This window comes from Centroberyx affinis, unplaced genomic scaffold (genome assembly GCF_046629955.1).
Source record: "Centroberyx affinis isolate AG114_WGS23_722 - 3 ecotype Tasmania unplaced genomic scaffold, CSIRO-AGI_Caff_v1 ptg003324l_1, whole genome shotgun sequence".
NCBI classification, from domain to species: Eukaryota; Metazoa; Chordata; class Actinopteri; order Beryciformes; family Berycidae; genus Centroberyx; species Centroberyx affinis.
This window is the reverse complement of record NW_027281325.1, coordinates 241,430-261,316: the sequence shown is the minus strand read 5'-3', so window position 1 is coordinate 261,316 and position 19,887 is coordinate 241,430. Positions and strand designations below refer to the sequence as shown.

The 19,887-nt window shown below is 43.0% G+C and overlaps 1 protein-coding gene across 1 annotated transcript in view; it reads right to left on the bottom strand.

Moving 5' to 3' along the window:
* Positions 1 to 7,737: 7,737 nt before the first annotated feature.
* kif20ba (kinesin family member 20Ba) overlaps positions 7,738 to 19,887 on the bottom strand; it is an 81,776-nt gene continuing 69,626 nt past the window's right edge. Inside the window, exons 35-38 of the mRNA XM_071538660.1 lie at positions 14,043 to 14,117; positions 12,216 to 12,333; positions 8,270 to 8,418; positions 7,738 to 7,999 (exon numbers count right to left, since the gene is read on the bottom strand). Of these exons, the coding sequence (XP_071394761.1) occupies positions 7,919 to 7,999; positions 8,270 to 8,418; positions 12,216 to 12,333; positions 14,043 to 14,117 (423 nt within the window). The 3' untranslated portion in view covers positions 7,738 to 7,918. The remainder of the gene's footprint in view (positions 8,000 to 8,269; positions 8,419 to 12,215; positions 12,334 to 14,042; positions 14,118 to 19,887) is intronic.

Here is a 19,887-nt window from a genome sequence, read left to right as displayed (position 1 = left end):
CCCAGCTGTGTGGGAAGTGATTGCTAAAATTGCAGCAGCGCCGCCTCTCCATCATCCACGCAAGACAGGACTGCTTTTCCTTTCTCCTCCTGCTTCCCTGAAAGTGTTCCGCGGCTGGGACAGAGCCACGGCGGCAGATGGATGTGTCCTTATTTGAATTCTCACCTTCCTTGTCACTTGTCTCTCTCTTCTTTCTCATCCTCTCGTCTCATTTGTTCTTTGTTGCGTAAACTCTCCGTCATCCTGCTCTCCCTGATTTCCTTTCCCCTGTCTTTCATGCGTCTTCTCCTCGTTTAACCTCATCGGCTGTCAGTTTCCTTCTCCCTCTCTCTCGCCATTGTATAGCGATTATGATGCTTCCTCCTAATGATGCCTTTGGATTAAAGTCTTTCCAAAATGCACAAAGCGATAGCGTCTGCACAGCGGTTTTGCGGCTGTGTGTGTGTGTGTGTGTGTGTGTGAAAAAGAGACAAAAGGACAGAGTATATTCATACATCAATATTCTCAATTTAGCCATTAGGAGGACCACATGCAAATAAATCCCTGCTTTTAATGTGACAATCTCGATAATCATATTTGTCATTGATCTATTAAGTCGTCAAACACATAAAACCACATATGTTTTTTTTCGTATTATTTGGCTGGGAAACAGCACTTTTATAGTTCAAGACAAATTTCCCCCCAATACAATATTCATTAAAGTAGTAGTAAGAAAGTATATCTTATCTCACATACAAATCTATCTAAGACACAAAGCAGCTTTCATGATTTTAATTTTCAAACTGCAAAATGTAACTTTTTGCCTTCAGGCAGCAAAGTGTAGCCATCTGTAAGTCCCGCCCTCCTCCCCCTTAATTGGTCAGTCCACACCCCAAACGCTGAAAAAAAAAAAAAAAATCATAAATCATAAATTGATGATCACAAAATGAAGGTTTAATGTTAGGGGTTAGGCAAAAGGTCTCCAGTAAATTTAAGATCAGGATTAAAGATACAAAATGCAACTTTTCCCGATGAAAAATGAGTAAATGTAAAAAAGAAATCTAATTATATACGCCATGCATTGCAAAATGTTTGCTGTAAATGTAACCTAGACACAGACAGAGGCAAACGGGCTACAGCTCAAAATGACCCCAGGATTGTCCTTTAAACGCACAGTATGTCATTTCTGCCTCTAGGGCTCTCTCAATCAAAACAATAACAAAAGACGTAGTTTGATGACGTCGTGAAGCAGCGTGGGATCATGGGAGTTTTTTTTACGGGGACAGCTTCGGCGACAGAACGCACAGCAAACGGGAATGAATAATCGTGATCCGTCACAGTGAGCGATAAAAACAACAGAATGAAAAAAACAACAGAGCGGCTAGAGCGGCTAGCTAGCTAGCTGGCCGACTTCCTTCCTCACTCTCTGACGGATCATATAGATAGATAGATTTATTTGACAAAAATTGAAAAACATACATGATAGACTAATCATGATAACAGTCCCCATATAAGATTTTTAAAATTGTCGAGGATTGAAATACACAAAAAAACCCATTGTGGTCCTCTTTCACAATACAAGATGGCAGATTGAGTAAGAAAGTGTCAACATCATCTGGTGTTTCCCGTGTTTCCCCGGAAGTTAGGGGGTAAAGGGGATGTGACGCCATGACAGGAAGTTAGGGGGTAAAGGGGATGTGACGCCATGACAGGAAGTTAGGGGGTAAAGGGGATATGACGCCATGACAGGAAGTTAGGGGGTAAAGGGGATATGACGCCATGACAGGAAGTTAGGGGGTAAAGGGGATATGACGCCATGACAGGAGACCAAATGAAACGCACCGTTACCTTGAAGAAAATTACGGATTTCTCTGGGTTTGAACATTGTTGGAAACATTTGGGATAATGTAAGTACACAACTCAAAAAATCAAGTCGTTTTTAGATATTTTAATGCGTAAATGTTACATATTATACCTTTAAGGCTTCTGTTAAGTCGTCTTCATCCAGCTGACACTTCTCCAGAGTGACTTGTAATAAACGAGCAGGTCGGAGTTCAGTGTCTTGCTCAAGGACACTTCGGCAGGAATTCAGCTGGTTCATCATTCATCATTCAAACAGCACAGCAAACACATGTGCTCCCGCTTGCAACCCGGTCAGTCTGACACACACACACACACACACACACACACACACACATATACACACAGATAATCACCCACCCACCCACCCTGCTGGGAGGAACAGTGTGAGTTAGTAACACTGTCCAGGCTTTGGACGAGTGGCCTCAACCTCTCTGACGCAAGTAATGCTTCATTTGAAAAGGACACACGCTCACACAGTTTGGCTTGTGTGTGTGTGTGTGTGTGTGTGTGTGTGTGTGTAATAGCAACACCTCCCATTGCTTTCACCCTCATGTCACAGCTAGACCTCCCTCCACATTTGGCGCTCCATAAATTTACATTTTAGGTATCTAGCTGACACTTACTATTATAAATTCCTATATCACCAACATTACCAGCAGCTGAGCGTAAGGAGAGCGAGGATCGGAGCCACACTGTGTTCAGACTGCAGATGTAACGACTCTTCCTGTGTCTCGATAACGAAAAGGAGGACAGCGGCACAAACAGTAATGAGGATAATTTGCTTACCGGGAAGCGGAGCTGCTTCTTTGACCGAAGTTCTCGAAAATTACGGCCCACACAAAGAGGAGCCGTGCAGCGGGAGGGTCGCGGGAGACGGAAGCACAATAACTTTCATACAAAACACTAATGCTCTGCAAAGACCAATTAAAGCCGCGGTGTGACGGCGGTTTCAGCCTACAAGTAAAAAATAACAGCTTGCGTAAGCAGCGACAAACCGCCGGCTTTATTCTCTGGTTCACAATAACTTTGATCTGTGCGAACAGGCCTTTTGTTTTGTAAAGCGGGCGCGGAGAAGGAGAAAGTTGTGTTGGTCAGAACAGAAAGCTGAAGGGAAACAGCAGACGGCTGATGGAGGAGATGCAGGCTGAGCGCTTCAAGCTGTCTGGAAAACAAGACGGTGATGACGAACTCCTCCTCTGTAGCCGCGTCTAATTTGTTCAGATTTCAGACTTTTTATTATCGAGGCACTAAACTTTATTATGCCATGGTCTGGGTGAATACTTGATTCTGATTGGCTGCAGGTTGTCCATTAATTCCTGATAATGGACACCTACTAAGTAGTTCCAGTGAAAGTCTGTTCACCGTTCTAAATTAATGCGCTGGCTACGTAGCATCAGCCTGTATCTAAGATGAGTAACCATAGCAACAGGGACGCAGTCAAAGCCTCCGTTTACTCCGTTCATTTGTTCGTGAAAATCTTGATATTGATTTGGGGACAATGACATGGCTGATAGCTAGCTAGTCTTGTTGTTGAACATACTGTCAAATTATATTTACTGTTTGTTATTGACTTTGAATGTTGCTAGCATAACGTTAGCTTTCTGGCTCATAGCTGAGCCAAAGGGTTCAATGAGCTGAGCGGACTAGAAATATCTCCTGCTGCCAAGTCGTACCTAAGGTTCGTCCTATTTACTGGAGTAGTGAACGTTTCCATTGCATAAGAACCTTATGGGACGGTAATGATTGTTCCAGGTCAAACCCTCAGGTGTTACCAGGGAGTTATGGCTTATGGCTCCGCGGAGGCAACCGTCCTCCGCTGCGTGTCAGACAGTTCTGGCCTCCCCGTCGTCCATTAATTCCTGATATTGGACACCTCACATTATCCCTTACTTACACAGTGGTAAGAGGTAGGAACAACAGGAGGGTTCAGGTGGATTCAAACCCACAGCGTTGTGAATACATGGTACACTCCACCAGCCCACTGAGTGACCAAGACGACCCAAACATCAAACTTAAAGCTCCCATATGGTGTAAAGCAGGACTCCCCTTGCCTCTGTGATGATAAAGGAGTTGGATGGTCTATCTAAACATCGTGAAAGTATCAAAACGCACGGTCGCCAACTAAATCCACACAATCCATATTAGAAAAGCGAGCCTCTAAACGAGCCGTTTGGACTTCTGTAACTTTGTGGCGTTACAAAGGTTCGCTCATTATCATTTCTGTAAGAAATAATAGACTAAAGCCCTATTTGCACGGGACTAGTATTACCTGGGGACCTCATGTGAGTTAGAAACTACCCCCTCATGGTTGTGTTTCGTGCAGCACATTCGCACGGGATAAGTGAAGTCTGTATTTTACTCGAATTTACTGACATTATCCCCCAGATATGATGTCAAAATGTTCCTTACCGCATGCTGCCATGAATGTCATCCATCTCGTCATCTTTAGAGATTTCGCTCTTCTGATGGATTTGAGCTTGCTCTTCCTGCGAATGGGTCTCCATGCTGTGTAGCCAGATGAGCCTCCTGAATTTAGACCCAAAATGCTGTCAAAACTTTCATTTATAATTGCCAACCCAGCCTCCATAATTCTCGACCGGAAAAAAGGCAGAAAAAAGGCGCAGAGAAAACAAAAAACCTTGAAAAAAATAAAATAAAATATGACCCCAAATCACAGAGATGCAGATTTGCACGGGACTTATCACATGACCTCTGTGTTTGGCGAAATATGGTAGGTAATTTGCGGGGGAATTTTCACTTTACAAATTACGAACATGGCAGATTCACACAGGATTAAGATCACAGACGACCTCCGCAATTATTACAAATTACTAGAGGTCCCCAGGTAATACTAGTCCCATGCGGATAGGGCTTAACAAAGGGTTTTATTTCAAAGCGGTTGTCATTGTTTATTACCGGAGAGTTTTCCCTACCTGTAGCCGCTGGGCCGCGGCGTCTCACGTTTCACTCTTGAAACGGTTAGCCAATCGGAACAGAGGGGTCGTTAATATTAATAAGCCTTAAAGACATGGTGACAGAAACAGCCTGTTCTTGGTAAGGCTGAGAGAGATGCTGGAAAACTGGATTGAGAGTGTTTTTGGTTCATGACACCACACACACAGCTTTGAATGGACCTCAAGACACAAAATGAAGCACTGGAAAGTGGAGAATATTGGACCTTTAAAAGGGAAATTACCAGGAAATTACCCTAATATATCTCGTGGGGTTGATAGGGTTGTGGATCAATACAAATGACTCCACAATTATTGGACCAGCTGCTGAGATTTCTTTCAAAACTGAGTTAGCTTTTGCTATTTTCAGCTGCTCAGCAACAGAGGACAGGGTTAGGAGTGACTGGCACTACGAGCCTTTTCCACTACGAAGGCTGAACAGCCTCGTTCTCAAGCGAAAAAATTAAATGACAAATCAGGTTTATTATTCCAGTATTTAGCATGGAGAGATATGAACTCTTCACTAGACCTTTCTATTGGATCTCTGCTCTAATTAGCTAGCTTACTCCTCTCTATTGTATTAATGTGAATTTGTTTTTCAGTGCAACTCCCAGTAATCGGAGGAATTAGTGTGTAAATGTAAACACAGTCATTATCATCATCGCATCATTGAGTTTCACTGCAAAATCAAGTATTCTTGATTACATAATAAAACTCACGACTTTCTCCATCATCAGGGGAACAAATCTACTCATCCTCTTCACATTAAAGACAAAGGCCATGAATCTACTTTGGGTAAAGAGTTATTCATGTTCACAGATATATTGAACTGTTACAGCATGTTGTTCCTCTTGATGACAACCACCCATCTGCAAAGAATAAGTGTTTCGGGAATTAAGAAAAGAACGCTCATTCACTCATTGACGTCTATGTATTTTGGTTTTTAACATGTTTCACAAGTGTCACGGGAGTCACCAAACACATAAATCACCAAGTACAGTTTCAATTCAAGCAAGAAAAACACCCAGACTGGAGCTATGTGTTTTATTTTCCCACTCGGGGAACATTGTATAAATGTGTGACAGACTGCAGGACGCCTCGCTGTTTCCTCCTCTGGTCATTTATCAACAAGATCAACTCTGAGCCTCGACTTGCAGCGGTTTCCCTGGAACAAACTTCACTTACTTCTTTATTGAGAGTTAAACAGACATTTTTTTTTAAACCATTTTCACTGTTTTAGCCCACACACCATAACAACTCGGGGACTCTAACATTCTCCGCCGGGGGGATTCGCTGTCACCGCCGGCGCTCAGGTTCGTTTTTTTCCCCCGGCTCGGTGTCGATAATTGCAAATGGCAAAATTACATCTTGAAGAATAAGACCCTGGATGCAGAGTTACATAACGACGCTTGGGTCGACTTTTCCGTGATTGTGTATCTGACAAAAGTATGTTTTTTTTTTTTTTAAACACTAGGTAAGTGAGTGGTGGTGACAAGCGGCCTCCAGATATTTTGTGGGTTATTGCTCATGACGGCTCCTGCAGAGGAAAAACGTTACCGCAGCAAAACAGCTTTAACAAGATTTTTTTTAACGCTCTTCAGAGAGTCTCGGCACAGAATATCAACCAAAAACCAGACGAGTGGCCGTACTGAACGACTGAGAGCGTTAAACATGCAGCTGGTCCTTTAATCTACACTATGTGCCAGTAAATCAAACTATACATTACATTCTCCTTCTGGAGGCCTTGGTCCCCTATGTGCAACATTAAATAGGATAATAAAATAATATGTAAATGACAGCAAAGTATTACTAGTGTGTTTTAGAAGAGAGGAAAAAAAAATCGGGAAAAGTGCATGTGATTTCAGTCAAAAAAAAAGACAAAAAGAATATGTAAAAAACGAAGATACACAGCAGTTCCTTCATCTATAACAGGAGAGTGATGCCATGAACTGCAGGTGTAGAAGTCCTGATAAAGGCTTTCAAGTGCTGCTTTTGGTTGGGAGAACCCTGCTGTACTGCTGCAGGACGGGTGTGAGGAGGGAGCTTCACTAACATCTGTAACAGGTATACAGTGGTAGTCATCACAAATCCCCTTCACGCATCTATCTGGCTTTAGAGCTGCTGACAACTCTTTCTTTGATGTACGCAGCAGAACCAAACGTGTAAAAAGAAAACTCTACTAGTCGCCAGATCATTCCTCTTCACTGTTGGTGGCTGAAAGATTTTATGATTTTTTTTTTTTTGTCATCAGAAAGCTTTCTCAGAGCTGGAGATGAAAGCGCAGCAGGAGTTCAGCAAGCAAGCAAACAGTAAACACTGAAACTTCTATGGTTTCATCTGCAGGATCAGTGCACACAAAGAGGAATTGGCTATGAAAATAAAGAATGTAGAATAAAAAAAAATCTGAAGACGCTTGCCACAACTGCAGACATTCACAAAGTTCTATTAGCACTTTGAGAAAATAATCTGTCTGGTTAGCTATCTGATGTGATCTCAAAAAAACAACAAAAAAAACAACCGATTTCTCTGCTGCCTCTGCCTTTTCCAAACAAGGAAAACCTAAAACTGTGACGCAGCATTTTGACAGTTGTTGCTTTTTCACACAAACTGAGACAAACAAACAATAAAAGATAAGATCCAGTACGGCCCATAAATTGGAGTAAAAAAAAATTGCACATAAAAGTAAGAAAAAGTAAATCAGCATCTCAGTCTATAAAGTATATAGAAAAGACATTCAGAATTTGTAGTGCTTATATTAGTTAATGTAGAGTATATAGTATCAAAGAATTCTGCATCTACTGTAATATCACAAAAAATTAACAGTATCCACCAGCCAAAAACATTACATTTTGGCACTTCTCTATCAGACACTTAACCAGCCATATACTGGTGAGAATATTCTATTCTAAAAATGTAGTTAACTGGTAAAATATTGAGGATTTTACAATATGTTTGTATATTTTGGGACTGCAGACAAAAAAGTTCCCTTCCCGCTCTGCTTCTAAGCGGCTAAACGTTTCCCTTCAGAGCTCAGTTAGTGCTACACAGGAGAGATTTTGTATAACGGCACATAAGGTGGATAATTGATGTGAAGGAGGACATTAGAAATGAGTAGAGACGGAGTTTCATTTGGCCGTCCGGGAGCGAAGCCGTCTCTTGATGATCAGATGGTCGCTCTCCTTCTCCTCCGGTTCTCTGCTGATGATCTGTGAGGAGAGAGGAGACTGTTAGGATCTAGGCTAGAAAAGTGTGTGTGTGTGTGTGTGTGTGTGTGTGTGTCTGGCGGCCTGTAAAGGACATTCATGAGAGAAATGACTTACTGAATGTGTGTGAGAGAGAGAGAGAGAGTGAGTGTTATAAAGGATATTCTTGGAAGAGATAAATATGGTGTGTGTGTATAATTTTGCATATGTCGCTGAGGCATTTTTGGTGTGTGTGTGTGAGTGTGTGTGTGTGTGTGTGTATGAGTGACGGACCGGGTGTGAGGGCATGTCCATGGGGGAGGAGATCTCCGGCCGGTAGAGTTTCTTCTTGTTCTTCTTGACTCTCAGGCTGAGGGACGAGGAGGAGGAGGCGGCTTCGTCTCCGTCACCCCGACCGCTCACCAGGCTCATCATCTTCTTGGCTACAGAGGGAGATAAACTATTTTAGACAATATTTTTTCAATGGAAAAAAAAAATACTTGTGAATGCAGGTTGTATGTCCTTGGATGCATTTGTTTTTGGCACAAAACAGGAAGAGGTTCTGTTCTTCCAGAGCAAACGGAGCTAAAGCTGAAAGAGTTTCTGGCAGCAGATGGTGGAAGGAGGGAAAGGAAGATGGAGAAATCACTTACAACATGTTGCAACAGGGCTGATGGGAAATGTAGTCCTAATGTGGAGAAACACTAGAACTAACAATACTACTAGAGTGAGATAGAGGAGAACAATCGTCTCATTTTGGGTGGCATAAACTTAATCAACAATAGGCCCTGCTGGTAAAATATCCAAAAGTATAAAAACATAGATCTCCAATCAAGGGGGGAAAAAAATCCCAGGACACTGCATCTGCTGCTAAGAAACTAATTAAAAAGCCTTTGTTACAGTGGCAACATCATTAAAAATCGGGACCGCCACGAGAGAGAGAGAGAGAGAGAGAGAGAGAGAAAGAGGGGGGGTATGATTGTTAATATTGGTCACATTACTGTTTATTCATTATTAGTCAACGTTACAATCTTACTAATCTTACTCTAATCTTTGGCAAAATAGGTTTATTTTCTCTTGTCATGGCAATAAAGCAAATTTGAATTTGAGAGGGAGAGTGGAAAGAAGGGCAGAATAAGAAAATTAATAAAGGAGAGAAAAGAGAGAGAGAGAGATGGAGTAAGAAAGAGGATGGAGGGATGGAGAGAGAAAACACAAGAGATGGGGGATGGGAGAGAGAGAGCAGAGGGGTGGAGGAAAGAAAGGAGGGATGAGGGGGAAGAAAAGAAGAGAAAGGACTGAGGAAGAGGGAGGCAGGGAAAGAAACGGAGCGAGGGAAAGACAGGGAAGGGAAGAGGAAGGCATAGAAAGGAGAGAGGATGCGTGAGAGAAGGGAAAGAGAGGAGGAGGAGGAAGGAGGAAAGGATGGGAGAAAGGAGGAGGGTGAAGGGAGCAAGAAGGAAGGAGAGTGGTGGAGAAGGGCAGTAGAAGAAAATGGATAAAGGAGAGAAAAGAGATGGAGAAAGAAAGGGACAGAGGGATGGAGAGAAAAGACAGGTGAAGCTGAGCTAGAGATAGGGCGAGAGGGAGAGTAGAGGGGTAGAAAAGAGAGAGAGGGTAATAGGGAGAGAAAAAGAGGAGGAAGGATTAAGGAAGAGGGAGGCAGGGAAAGGAATGGAGTGAGGGAGAGAGAGGGATTGGGAAGGGAGGAGGGGGAAGAGAGAGAAAAGGGGATGGAGTGAGAAAGGGGAGAGGGAGAAGGAAGGAGAGAAAAGAGAGGGGGATGGAGAATGGACAGGTGGAGAAAGGGAGAGCGAAAAGACGAGACGGGTGAAGGTGAAGTAGAGGTCGGGAATGGAGGGACACAAAAAAGAGAGAGGGAGAGAGAGGGATAGAGGGAGAGAGGGATCAGATGGAGGCAGAGTGATGAGAGTGATGATAGAGAAAGAAAGAGGACGGACGGACAGATGGAGAAAGGGAGAGAGAAAAGATGAGATGGGTGAAGGTGAAGTAGAGATCGGGAATGGAGGGACACGAAAAAGAGAGAGAGAGGGAGAGAGAGAGAGAGAGGGAGAGGGGGGAGAGGGATCAGATGGAGGCAGAGTGATGAGAGTGATGATAGAGAAAGAAAGAGGACGGACGGACGGAGAAAGGGAGAGAGAAAAGATGAGATGGGTGAAGGTGAAGTAGAGATCGGGAATGGAGGGACACGAAAAAGAGAGAGAGGGAGAGGGAGAGAGAGAGAGATCAGATGGAGGCAGAGTGATGGAGAGAGTGATGATAGAGAAAGAAAGGATGGACGGACAGAAAGGGAGAGAGAAAAGATGAGATGGGTGAAGGTGAAGTAGAGATTGGGAATCGAGGGACACGAAAAAGAGAGAGAGAGGGAAAGAGAGAGAGGGAGAGAGAGAGATCAGGTGGAGGCAGAGTGATGGAGAGAGTGATGATAGAGAAAGAAAGGATGGACGGACAGAGAAAGGGAGAGAGAAAAGAGATGGGTGAAGGTGAAGTAGAGATCGGGAATGGAGGGACACAAAAAAGAGAGAGAGAGAGGGAGAGAGAGAGAGATCAGATGGAGGCAGAGTGATGGAGAGAGTGATGATAGAGAAAGAAAGGATGGACGGATAGAAAGGGAGAGAGAAAAGATGAGATGGGTGAAGGTGAAGTAGAGATCGGGAATGGAGGGACACGAAAAAGAGAGAGAGGGAGAGAGAGATCAGATGGAGGCAGAGTGATGGAGAGAGTGATGATAGAGAAAGAAAGGATAGACGGACAGAGAAAGGGAGAGAGAAAAGAGATGGGTGAAGGTGAAGTAGAGATCGGGAATGGAGGGACACGAAAAAGAGAGAGAGAGGGAAAGAGAGAGAGGGAGAGAGAGAGATCAGATGGAGGCAGAGTGATGGAGAGAGTGATGATAGAGAAAGAAAGGATGGACGGACAGAGAAAGGGAGAGAGAAAAGAGATGGGTGAAGGTGAAGTAGAGATCGGGAATGGAGGGACACAAAAAAGAGAGAGAGAGGGAGAGAGAGAGAGAGAGAGAGGGAGAGAGATAGAGAGAGAGAGAGAGAGAGAGAGACAGAGGGAGAGAGGGATAGAGGGAGAGAGAGACAGAGAGAGAGAGAGAGAGGGATAGAGAGACAGAGAGAGAGAGGGATTGAGGGAGAGAGAGACAGAGAGAGAGAGAGAGAGACAGAGAGAGAGAGAGAGGGATAGAGGGAGAGAGAGACAGAGAGAGAGAGAGAGAGAGAGAGAGAGAGAGAGAGAGAGAGAGAGAGAGAGAGAGGGATAGAGAGAGAGATGGATAGAGGGAGAGAGGGATAGAGGGATCAGATGGAGGCAGACGGCAGGATCCTGCTCTGAACCCCGGGGCGACAATTAATTGAGCGAGCGAAGCGGCCGCTCCCTGAGGATAAAACAGTGAGATGACTCGGGCTGATTCCAATATGTTCCCTGTCTTCGCTCCCTCCTCCAAGCCATCATTAGTGTCCTAAAACTCGCCGCCCTTGCCCGGTCACTTTGTCAAACCTGCGTTGTCCTTCCTCAAATGGCTCCTGCAGGAACTCGGCTGTTTTGTCCTTCTGTGTTCTGGGTGTTGTTTCGACGCCGAGGAGTCAGATTGTGAAATTAAAAAAAGAAAAAAAAAAGAAGAAGAAGAAAAAAAGAAAAACCCATTTGGGCCATGTGCTTGCTCAGTCCGGTTCAGTTCAGTTCAGTTCTCTTTATTGTCCCTTCTAGGTAAATTGGTGGTGCGGCAGAAAGTAAAAACAACAACACAACACACACACACACACACACCATTAGCCAATCACATGATTGCTTCTCTTACTCAGTCTATCAGCAAATGACTAGGGGTGTGTGAATGTGCTCCATTCCAAAATAAGACTGCAGTGACATTATATTCTGTATGTGTGTGTGTGTGTGTGTGTGTGCATATTACTGCCTGTGAGCACATCAGTGTTTGGTGTGTGAGTGTGTGTGTCAGCGTTTGTGTCTGCATTACTGGTTATGAAAGATATGTGCATCTCTGAATAGACCGATGGTTCTCACTCTCACTCTTGGGAGTGTCTCTAAATTCCAATGAGGTTTTGTTTGCCATGACTGGTTTGTTCTCCCCTGGACAAACAAACTGAACCAGAGTTCAAATAAAACCCTCCAGACCTGCTGGGTGTGACCGGCCTCCACAGCCTGTCTCTCTGCCACAGTGGAGCGCTCTGGTCGGGGGAAACCGCTCCACACTAACCTTTGGTGCCGAGCAGCGTGGGGGAGCTCTGCAGGAAGTCTCCTATCTTCTGCAGCGTTCCCTCCTTCTTGCTGCGGATGCTGGTCTGGGAGTCATGGCCGCCCGCCGGGGACGAGCCCTGGACACACAACAGGGAACACTGGTTAGTGTGTGAGTGTGTGCGTGTGTGTGTGTGGGGGGGTATGTACAGAATATGAGTTTCAATCTGAGCTGAGATACTGACCCTTTGAAAAATTTAACAACTACCCCTATAACATGATTGGCGGCACAAAATTAAAACACACAACAGACTATTTATTGACATTATTAAAGCTGTTGCCTCGACAACTTCAAAAAAATCAAGCTTTGCTGTCTTTCCAGCTGTCAGAAGACAGAAGGAATGATCTGGTAACTGGCTGCTCGACAGCATGTTGTTACAATTTATTTTATTAATGTACTAGTTAGGCTTGGTCCGATATTCAATAATTTTGAATATCGCGATATTTTCTGCAATATCAAATATTTACTCCCCACCCCTACACAAACTTTTAAACATTTCCTGGAAATGTCAGGAATGAAATTACACCAAATGGCCATTGTTTTTGCTTGAATAGTAAGATCAAATTTCTAGGGTATTTAGAAGAAATAAAATAAAATACAAAAAACGCTAATATTGTATGTCGCTATATTTTGGGCGGGACAGCATCGCAATATTAAATTTTGGATATCACCCAAGCCTAGTAATAGTTTGGTTTTGTAACATTAAAGTGGATACAGACAACTTTTCATCTTTCCCCCCGTTGTCCCCCCCTAGTGTCTCCAAGTGGTATTGTTGTTGTTTGCGCCGCTGTCGCAAAGACAACCGGATCTCTTTCTGTTAGAGCCTAGCTCCCTGCAACAGAACAAACCATCTGTCTGCTTATCAACTCCTTGATCAAAACACAATATAGTAACTTTCACCGCTGCTCATTTTAGAAAGGCCACTGCAAGAAAACGTGTTCTTTGTTTAGATTATCAAACGGACAGTGGATCATTTGTTTGTTTCTGTCTGGTCCTGGCTTCCTTGTAGCTCCTGGTTCGTTTTCTGGCTGCTAGCGGTAGCGTTAGCAACATGGCTAACGCTACCGCCACCAAAAGCTACCGGGGAAAACCTATCCTATTCCTCTTTTGGTTGCGCAATGGATGACGCACTTCCTTTGTGCCGTAAATTGAGCCTTCATTCTCCCGGGAGATCGTACCCGGTGGCAGACAGAATTGCATAGTGAAAGCGAGGCTTATAGGGAACCAATCTAAACGCTGATGGTGTCATTATTCTATAGCCGTTACACTGTGCAATCAATCATTTACTTCATAACGATAAGTTAAAGCAAAAAAGTTGTCTATAGGGTCTTTAAAGAAATAATTGTCTGCAATACTAATGCAGGAGAGATGCAGGAGAAACGTAAACGCTTGTACCTGCCATCTGCTCTTTTTAAAATCACCAGACCACGCTCACTTACTGTCCTCAATCAGAATACCCACACACTAACAGATAACAGATAACAGTGTGATCTCCTACTGGAAGAATCTGGTGGCTTGAAAATGTCACTGCATCTTGATGAATTAAAATCAATAATGTGAAAAAGTAGCAGAGTGCAGATAGGTTTTTTTTTGGTGCCCTGACGTCTTTCACTATGAATTATGGATGTGTACATAACAGCACATGCTCATGTATGTGTATCTATGTATGCGTGGGCGCGGTCATTTGCATATACATGTGTGCACGTCTCTATGCCAGTGTGTGTTTTTCATGCGCTTCCATATGTGTGCCTGTATATGTGTGTGTGTGTCTGCGTGTGTATACATCACCTCCTCTTGGTGTGGGGTCAGCTTTGGCGTCAGTCTGGTCCTGGTGTTCCTTCTGTTCTCTGCCTCCACCTCTTCCTAACAGAGCACACACACACACACACACACACACACACACACACACACACACACACACACACACACACACACACACACAGAGAAATCAAGTGTTAAGACACTGAGTGTGTACTGAGTCATCTGTACCAGAGGATTAGTAAGAGGCCAACAAGCAGAGAGGTTGGAAGGAGGCATGTAGCTAAAAACAACCACAGACAGCTTTGTAATGACAGGAGAGTTTAGACAAGATGAAGACACGGAGCCTGTCATTAACACAAGGTAGACCCGACAAAAAACACAAACCTTTTGCCCACCGGCCAAAGTGGGCGGTCAGTTCCACTTTTACAATTCCACCAGCCCAAATAATTTGTGAGGGCAGAAAACAAGCTCCAATTTGTGGTTATTTACCTGCCAAAGCAGCTATAGCAGAGCTGACAGGCCTAACTGCCGCCAGTCAAAATATATTGTCTGTCTCTCTCAGAAACCCTCAATTAATCTTCAATTTTCTTTTTTGAATGAGCTTCTCTTGTGCGTGACAACAGCCATTGTCACCCGAGTGTAGAAAACGTTTCATTGTAAAACATTACACAAAAACACAAACCTGGGTGACTATGAGAAAAACAACATGTTTTTCTCAAACCCGATCACTAACATTTTGGAGGCAAGCTTTCAGGTTTTCAGCAGAGCAGTGAAGGACGTTTGTAAACGCTTTAAAATACTTTCTCTGCCATGCTGAGGTAAATCGACTCTTCCTCAGGTATTTTTAACCCGGTTGAAACAATCAGATATTTTTCTCCCATGTCTGCAGTCTGAGAGCTGATGAGCAGGATGACGTGGCACAGCGGGGATGAGGTGCGAGTAAATGGAGGATGATTGTGTGTGAAAAGGAAACACTTCGGCCTTTACTTCTCCCCCCTGGATTAATCCTGAACAATGTAAAGTGAGATGAGGATGCTTCAGTCTATGGGTTAAAAAAGTACAGATGTTAATGTGAAAATACCTCGTTTAACTGCATGCTTGCTGCGCTACTGCTGCAATGTCACTCCACACCTCAGAGAAATATTATTTATTTATATTTCTAATTTGGTTCTGCTTTCAGCCATCTGAAAATGCAACACATGATCTGCCAAACAGTCGTTTGAAAGATTTGGGTTTTGTGTTACGATATGCAAAAAAATATTCCACATGTGAGAAAGATTAGGCCGCTGTGGCTGTTGCAGTATTAGTGGAGGATATTGGTGCAGAGTGGGAGACTTTGTGATACTACCAAGTCTATTGATTGCGATCATGTGGCTGCAGTGCATTCTGGTCTCTCTCCTGCTCCTGTGGGTGGAGAAATTGGTCTCTCTCCTCTTCTACGATGGATTTCTCCCTGTATGAGTGTTGAACGTCTCTCGGTGCAAAATGGCGGCTCTAGAAAGAAGCCCTCGCTCTTTTGATTCTGAGGGACTGACACCAAAACCTGACGTTTACAGCTGATGTTTTACATCCTGAAACATTTTCTCATATCAAACTCCACTGGAGCTGCTGGAAACATCTGGAGGTGACGTCACCTCGTCCACGATTGAGCAGGAATAAGGAAAAACACAACACCAAACAACAAAATGGACCCCGAAGTGCAAGGTACATCACCAATAGCTGTTTTTCAACTGTGTTTAAAGTGTTTGAGTGGATTTTTCCTTTAAGGTACTGTATGTTGAGTAACATGTATAACCTACTGTATGTGCTGTCTACCGTATGTCCTCCACTATCCCACTGCAGTGAATGTGATTTCTTATATGCAGTTATGTCTCTATGTGATTTGCCAATATATTCCTCCATCAATTTCACTGAGACAAATTCCTGGGCATTTTCTGTACTCAAAGAAAGTGATTGTGACTCAGAAGGGGCGGCCAGAGGAGTGGGTATGGTGTGTGCCATAATACACTCCACTTTAAAACCAGAAAAAGGTCACAACATGTGGAGTCATCAGTGACTCATCAGTGGCTGTCTATAAAAATAATCTGAGGAAGAGAGGAGGGAAGGAGAGGAGGGAGAAAGGTGGAGAGGTAGAGATTGGTAGAGATAAAAAGAAGGTGTGAAGAACGTAAATGAGAGGAGATAGTGTGTTACAGTGTGTGTGTGAGAGAGAGAGAGAGAGAGAGAGCAAGGAAGAGGTGGAGATACACAGATGAACAGTGATAAGCGATAGTGATAAAGCATAATTGGAGTGTGTGGAGAAAATAAATCAAGAGGGAATGGTGTGAGTGTGAGAGGAGTGGAGATAGAGATGAGTAGAGATAAAGGGAGTGTGTGGAGAAAGTAAATGAGGAATGAGATGGTGTGTTATCAAGAGCTAGTGACAAGGTAAGATGCAGAGAAGATAGTGACAGGCAGAGATAGTAGTAGATGGTTTATCAAATGTAATATTTTTTTGAGAAAAGCTGATTTGAAGTCCCAGGATTCATTTGGCTTGGAGAGTTTGTGTATTCGTTCAATTTCAAACTTGCATATATTTCCAGCCCTCAAATTTTAGCTGGTGCAAATTGACACTGTTTAAACTGAGCAAGGTAATGTACTAGTGGGCAGATCCAACATATAGTGATGCAAATTTATTGCAGGTAATAGCACAAATTAGCGAGTTAATCACCCATCATTTTTTTTTTTTACAACCAGCTATAATAAATTCACTCGATCCTATTTGGGGTTTTATGTTCTATTGTCTCAATTAGATAAAATACTGGTTGAAAATCAGGTAGCGGACTTTAATTCACGGCCACTCCACCATCTTGGAAGCAGCCAGCTGAGCCACAATTCACTCCTGTCGAAATACATGACTTCTGATTTGGTGGAGTCGACTACAGGCTCTTGAAACTCTATAAAGGCTGAGAAAGAACAGAAAGAACAGGGGAGAAGGGTTGAATAGACTACAGGTTGCGCTGCAGGAACGAATAACAGAGGCAGCGTCTACAATATTATTTCCATACAGTATATCAGTGTGTGACAGATGGTCACTCCACGGTACGCAACACTTGGGTTGATATCGCATCTGTCAGACCGAAACCTTGTATTTTCAAAAAGCCAACTTTGGAGGGCAAGGACCAAGGAACCTGTACCATGAAACGTAATATGAAAATCACAAAAACTGCAATTGTAATTAGGATTTTCTGGGACAGCAGTGACACGCCCTCCGAATAAAAGCCAAATCACTGTCAATAAATCATTAAGGGCTTATCTGCAGGACAGATAGACATGGCTGGCTGGGAGAGACAAGGCATCTTGAGAGGCAGAGAGGGGGGGGGGGGTGGAGAGAGTGGGAGAGAGAGAGAGAGAGAAAAAGAGATAGTGAGTGACAGAGAGATGGGGACAGCAACAGAAAGATAGAGAAAGCAAAAAGGGAGTGCAAGATAAATAAAGACAGAGAAGAAAGAGAGATTGCATGCAAAGAGTAAAATAGAGATGAGGTGGTTTATTTCCCTGTGTCTGTGTGTGTGTGTGTGCGTGTGCTTATCAGCCTGCCAACCATTCTGTTATCTCCGAGAATATTGAAACGGTGCAGGAGTCTTGATAGCTGATGAAATCTGCTGCCATATAAACGCTGGGTCACCGGCTCCAGATGTGTCAAACCCATCAGATAAGACGCCACTTTACCATGCAACTCACTGCCGAGGTGTCACATGGCTGAAACACCAGGCTGTTCAGCACTCAATTTAAAAAAAAAAAAAAAAGGTACCAATTTAACATCAATAAATGACATACATTTTGAGATATTAGTATAATTACGGTAAAACAAGACAGCCAGCAAATCAGCGAGAAGAATAGCAGCTGTAATAAATACAAGCACTAACAATACAACTGGTGTGAGATGATGGTGTGTGATGACTAACAATCGCCGCCACCACGGTCTCATTTAATTGCAGTAATTATATCAAGGTATCAATTAATTACACAACGATATATTGATGATTAAAAATGCCACACAGCAACTTTAACACAGGCTTATGATTGAGGCAGAAGGTTGGGAGGTTTTGTTGAGCCAATCGTTGAGTATTTATAAAAAAAAACAAAAAAAAAGAGCATACCATGAGAATGTGCGTACCTCCACACATGCTTTACACCACAGACTCACATCAGTCAGCTGAGCGGAGTGTGATGCAGCACTGCGGCAAAGAGAAGGATGGCGTCAAATAGGGAATTTGTCCGACATTATATTCAGTGCCTCAATCTTTTCAGCGCGCCATAGCAGCCTATTCGCAATAGAGCTGCATATAATAACATTCATAGATGTGTCGTTTACATCCTTTTTTTCTACAAGTATAATATTTGTTCCAGCACAAGTAAATAGGTTTGACATGTGGGAATAACGGACATATTGGGTAATATAAATTAGAGCTAATTGTGTGATCCATCAACAGGCTATTGTGGCTCACAATGTATAGCGGTGCGTAATAGGTGTGTGTAACGATACAATGACGGCTTTGTCGATGTTGGAGGATGTTGCTAATGAAACACTGAGGACAGAACGAGTCAGACTTTCTGGCCCATGATGATGACCAGGTCAAACAGCGGTGTGTCAACATCCCCTTTATGGTTAATTGTGGCAGTGGGCATTAGGCTCGTGCATGAGCGCACTTTCACCATGATTGAGATTTACAACGTAAGCAGGGTTTTATAAGTCTGAAAAGAAAAAGACTGCATATGCATGTTTTCAATTTTGTGCATACACAGATTTTCAGTCTTGAATCTGCAGAGTTTTATGCATCGGGGAAATCCTTTGACGGACAGTTTGGCATGGGGGGGCTTTCTCCTTGATCCTCCCCACGACTCTGGGGACTTGGTGGGCTAATTGAGCCTTTAGCTAGCCAATATCCTGTGGTACACGTCCAGCCTCAGTGGACGAGTCACTGATGATTGCCTGCATTGTCACCCACCAGTTAGGCTGTACAGGCACACTCACTTATGTATGTATTAATAAACTCAGACCAATATAAGTGACTGATATTAGTGGCCTTCCCAAGATATATTGGTATCAGCATTTGGTTTTGTCAAAATTACTTAAGGTTGTTATTGTGTAAAGATTTTTTTTTAACTATCTACTGTTCGAGATACAGTAGATAAAAAGCAAATCTTGGAAAAAAAGAAAAATCCAGAATATATGCCTAAGAATCCTGGTGTAGAATTTGGTCTGGTAATAATGATGAACTAGGGCTGAATCACAGTCCATTCATTAGTGGATATAACAGATGCTGTTAATTTCTTAACTCCAAGTTAATAAATCGTGGGGCACCATGCCGATTGGCTGCCTTCTCCAATTAGAGCTGCATGACAAAAATCATGTTGTGATTATTCTTAATTTGAATATTGCAATCGAAATATGAATCGCTATTCATGTGGACAGAGCTTTTTATACATAATTTTGGTTTTCGGCACTTGCACAACAACAAAAAAAAAACATCTATTTGAAGATGAAAAATGAGAAGCTCATAGGATTTACTTGGTTTGAATAAAATTAAAGACTTTCTCCAACGTGTGAGATGATCTGTGGGCCGGGGATTCTGCAGAGCACCTGCAAACATTTACAAGGCTTTCTGAGTCACCTGTCCCTTTGATAAAAAAATAAATAAATACAGCTTCTTGAAGTTTGGAAATTGCAATACAGAATACTGTGAGTTTGAGTGTTTTGTTTGGACTGAGCAGCTCTATCTCAAATCCAATTTCACCAACTCCCATTCAAATTCTGGCTGGTGAGGATAACTTTTAACAAGTGCAATTACACTGCAGGCAGAAGTCGGGTTTTCCAGAACCAGGAGCA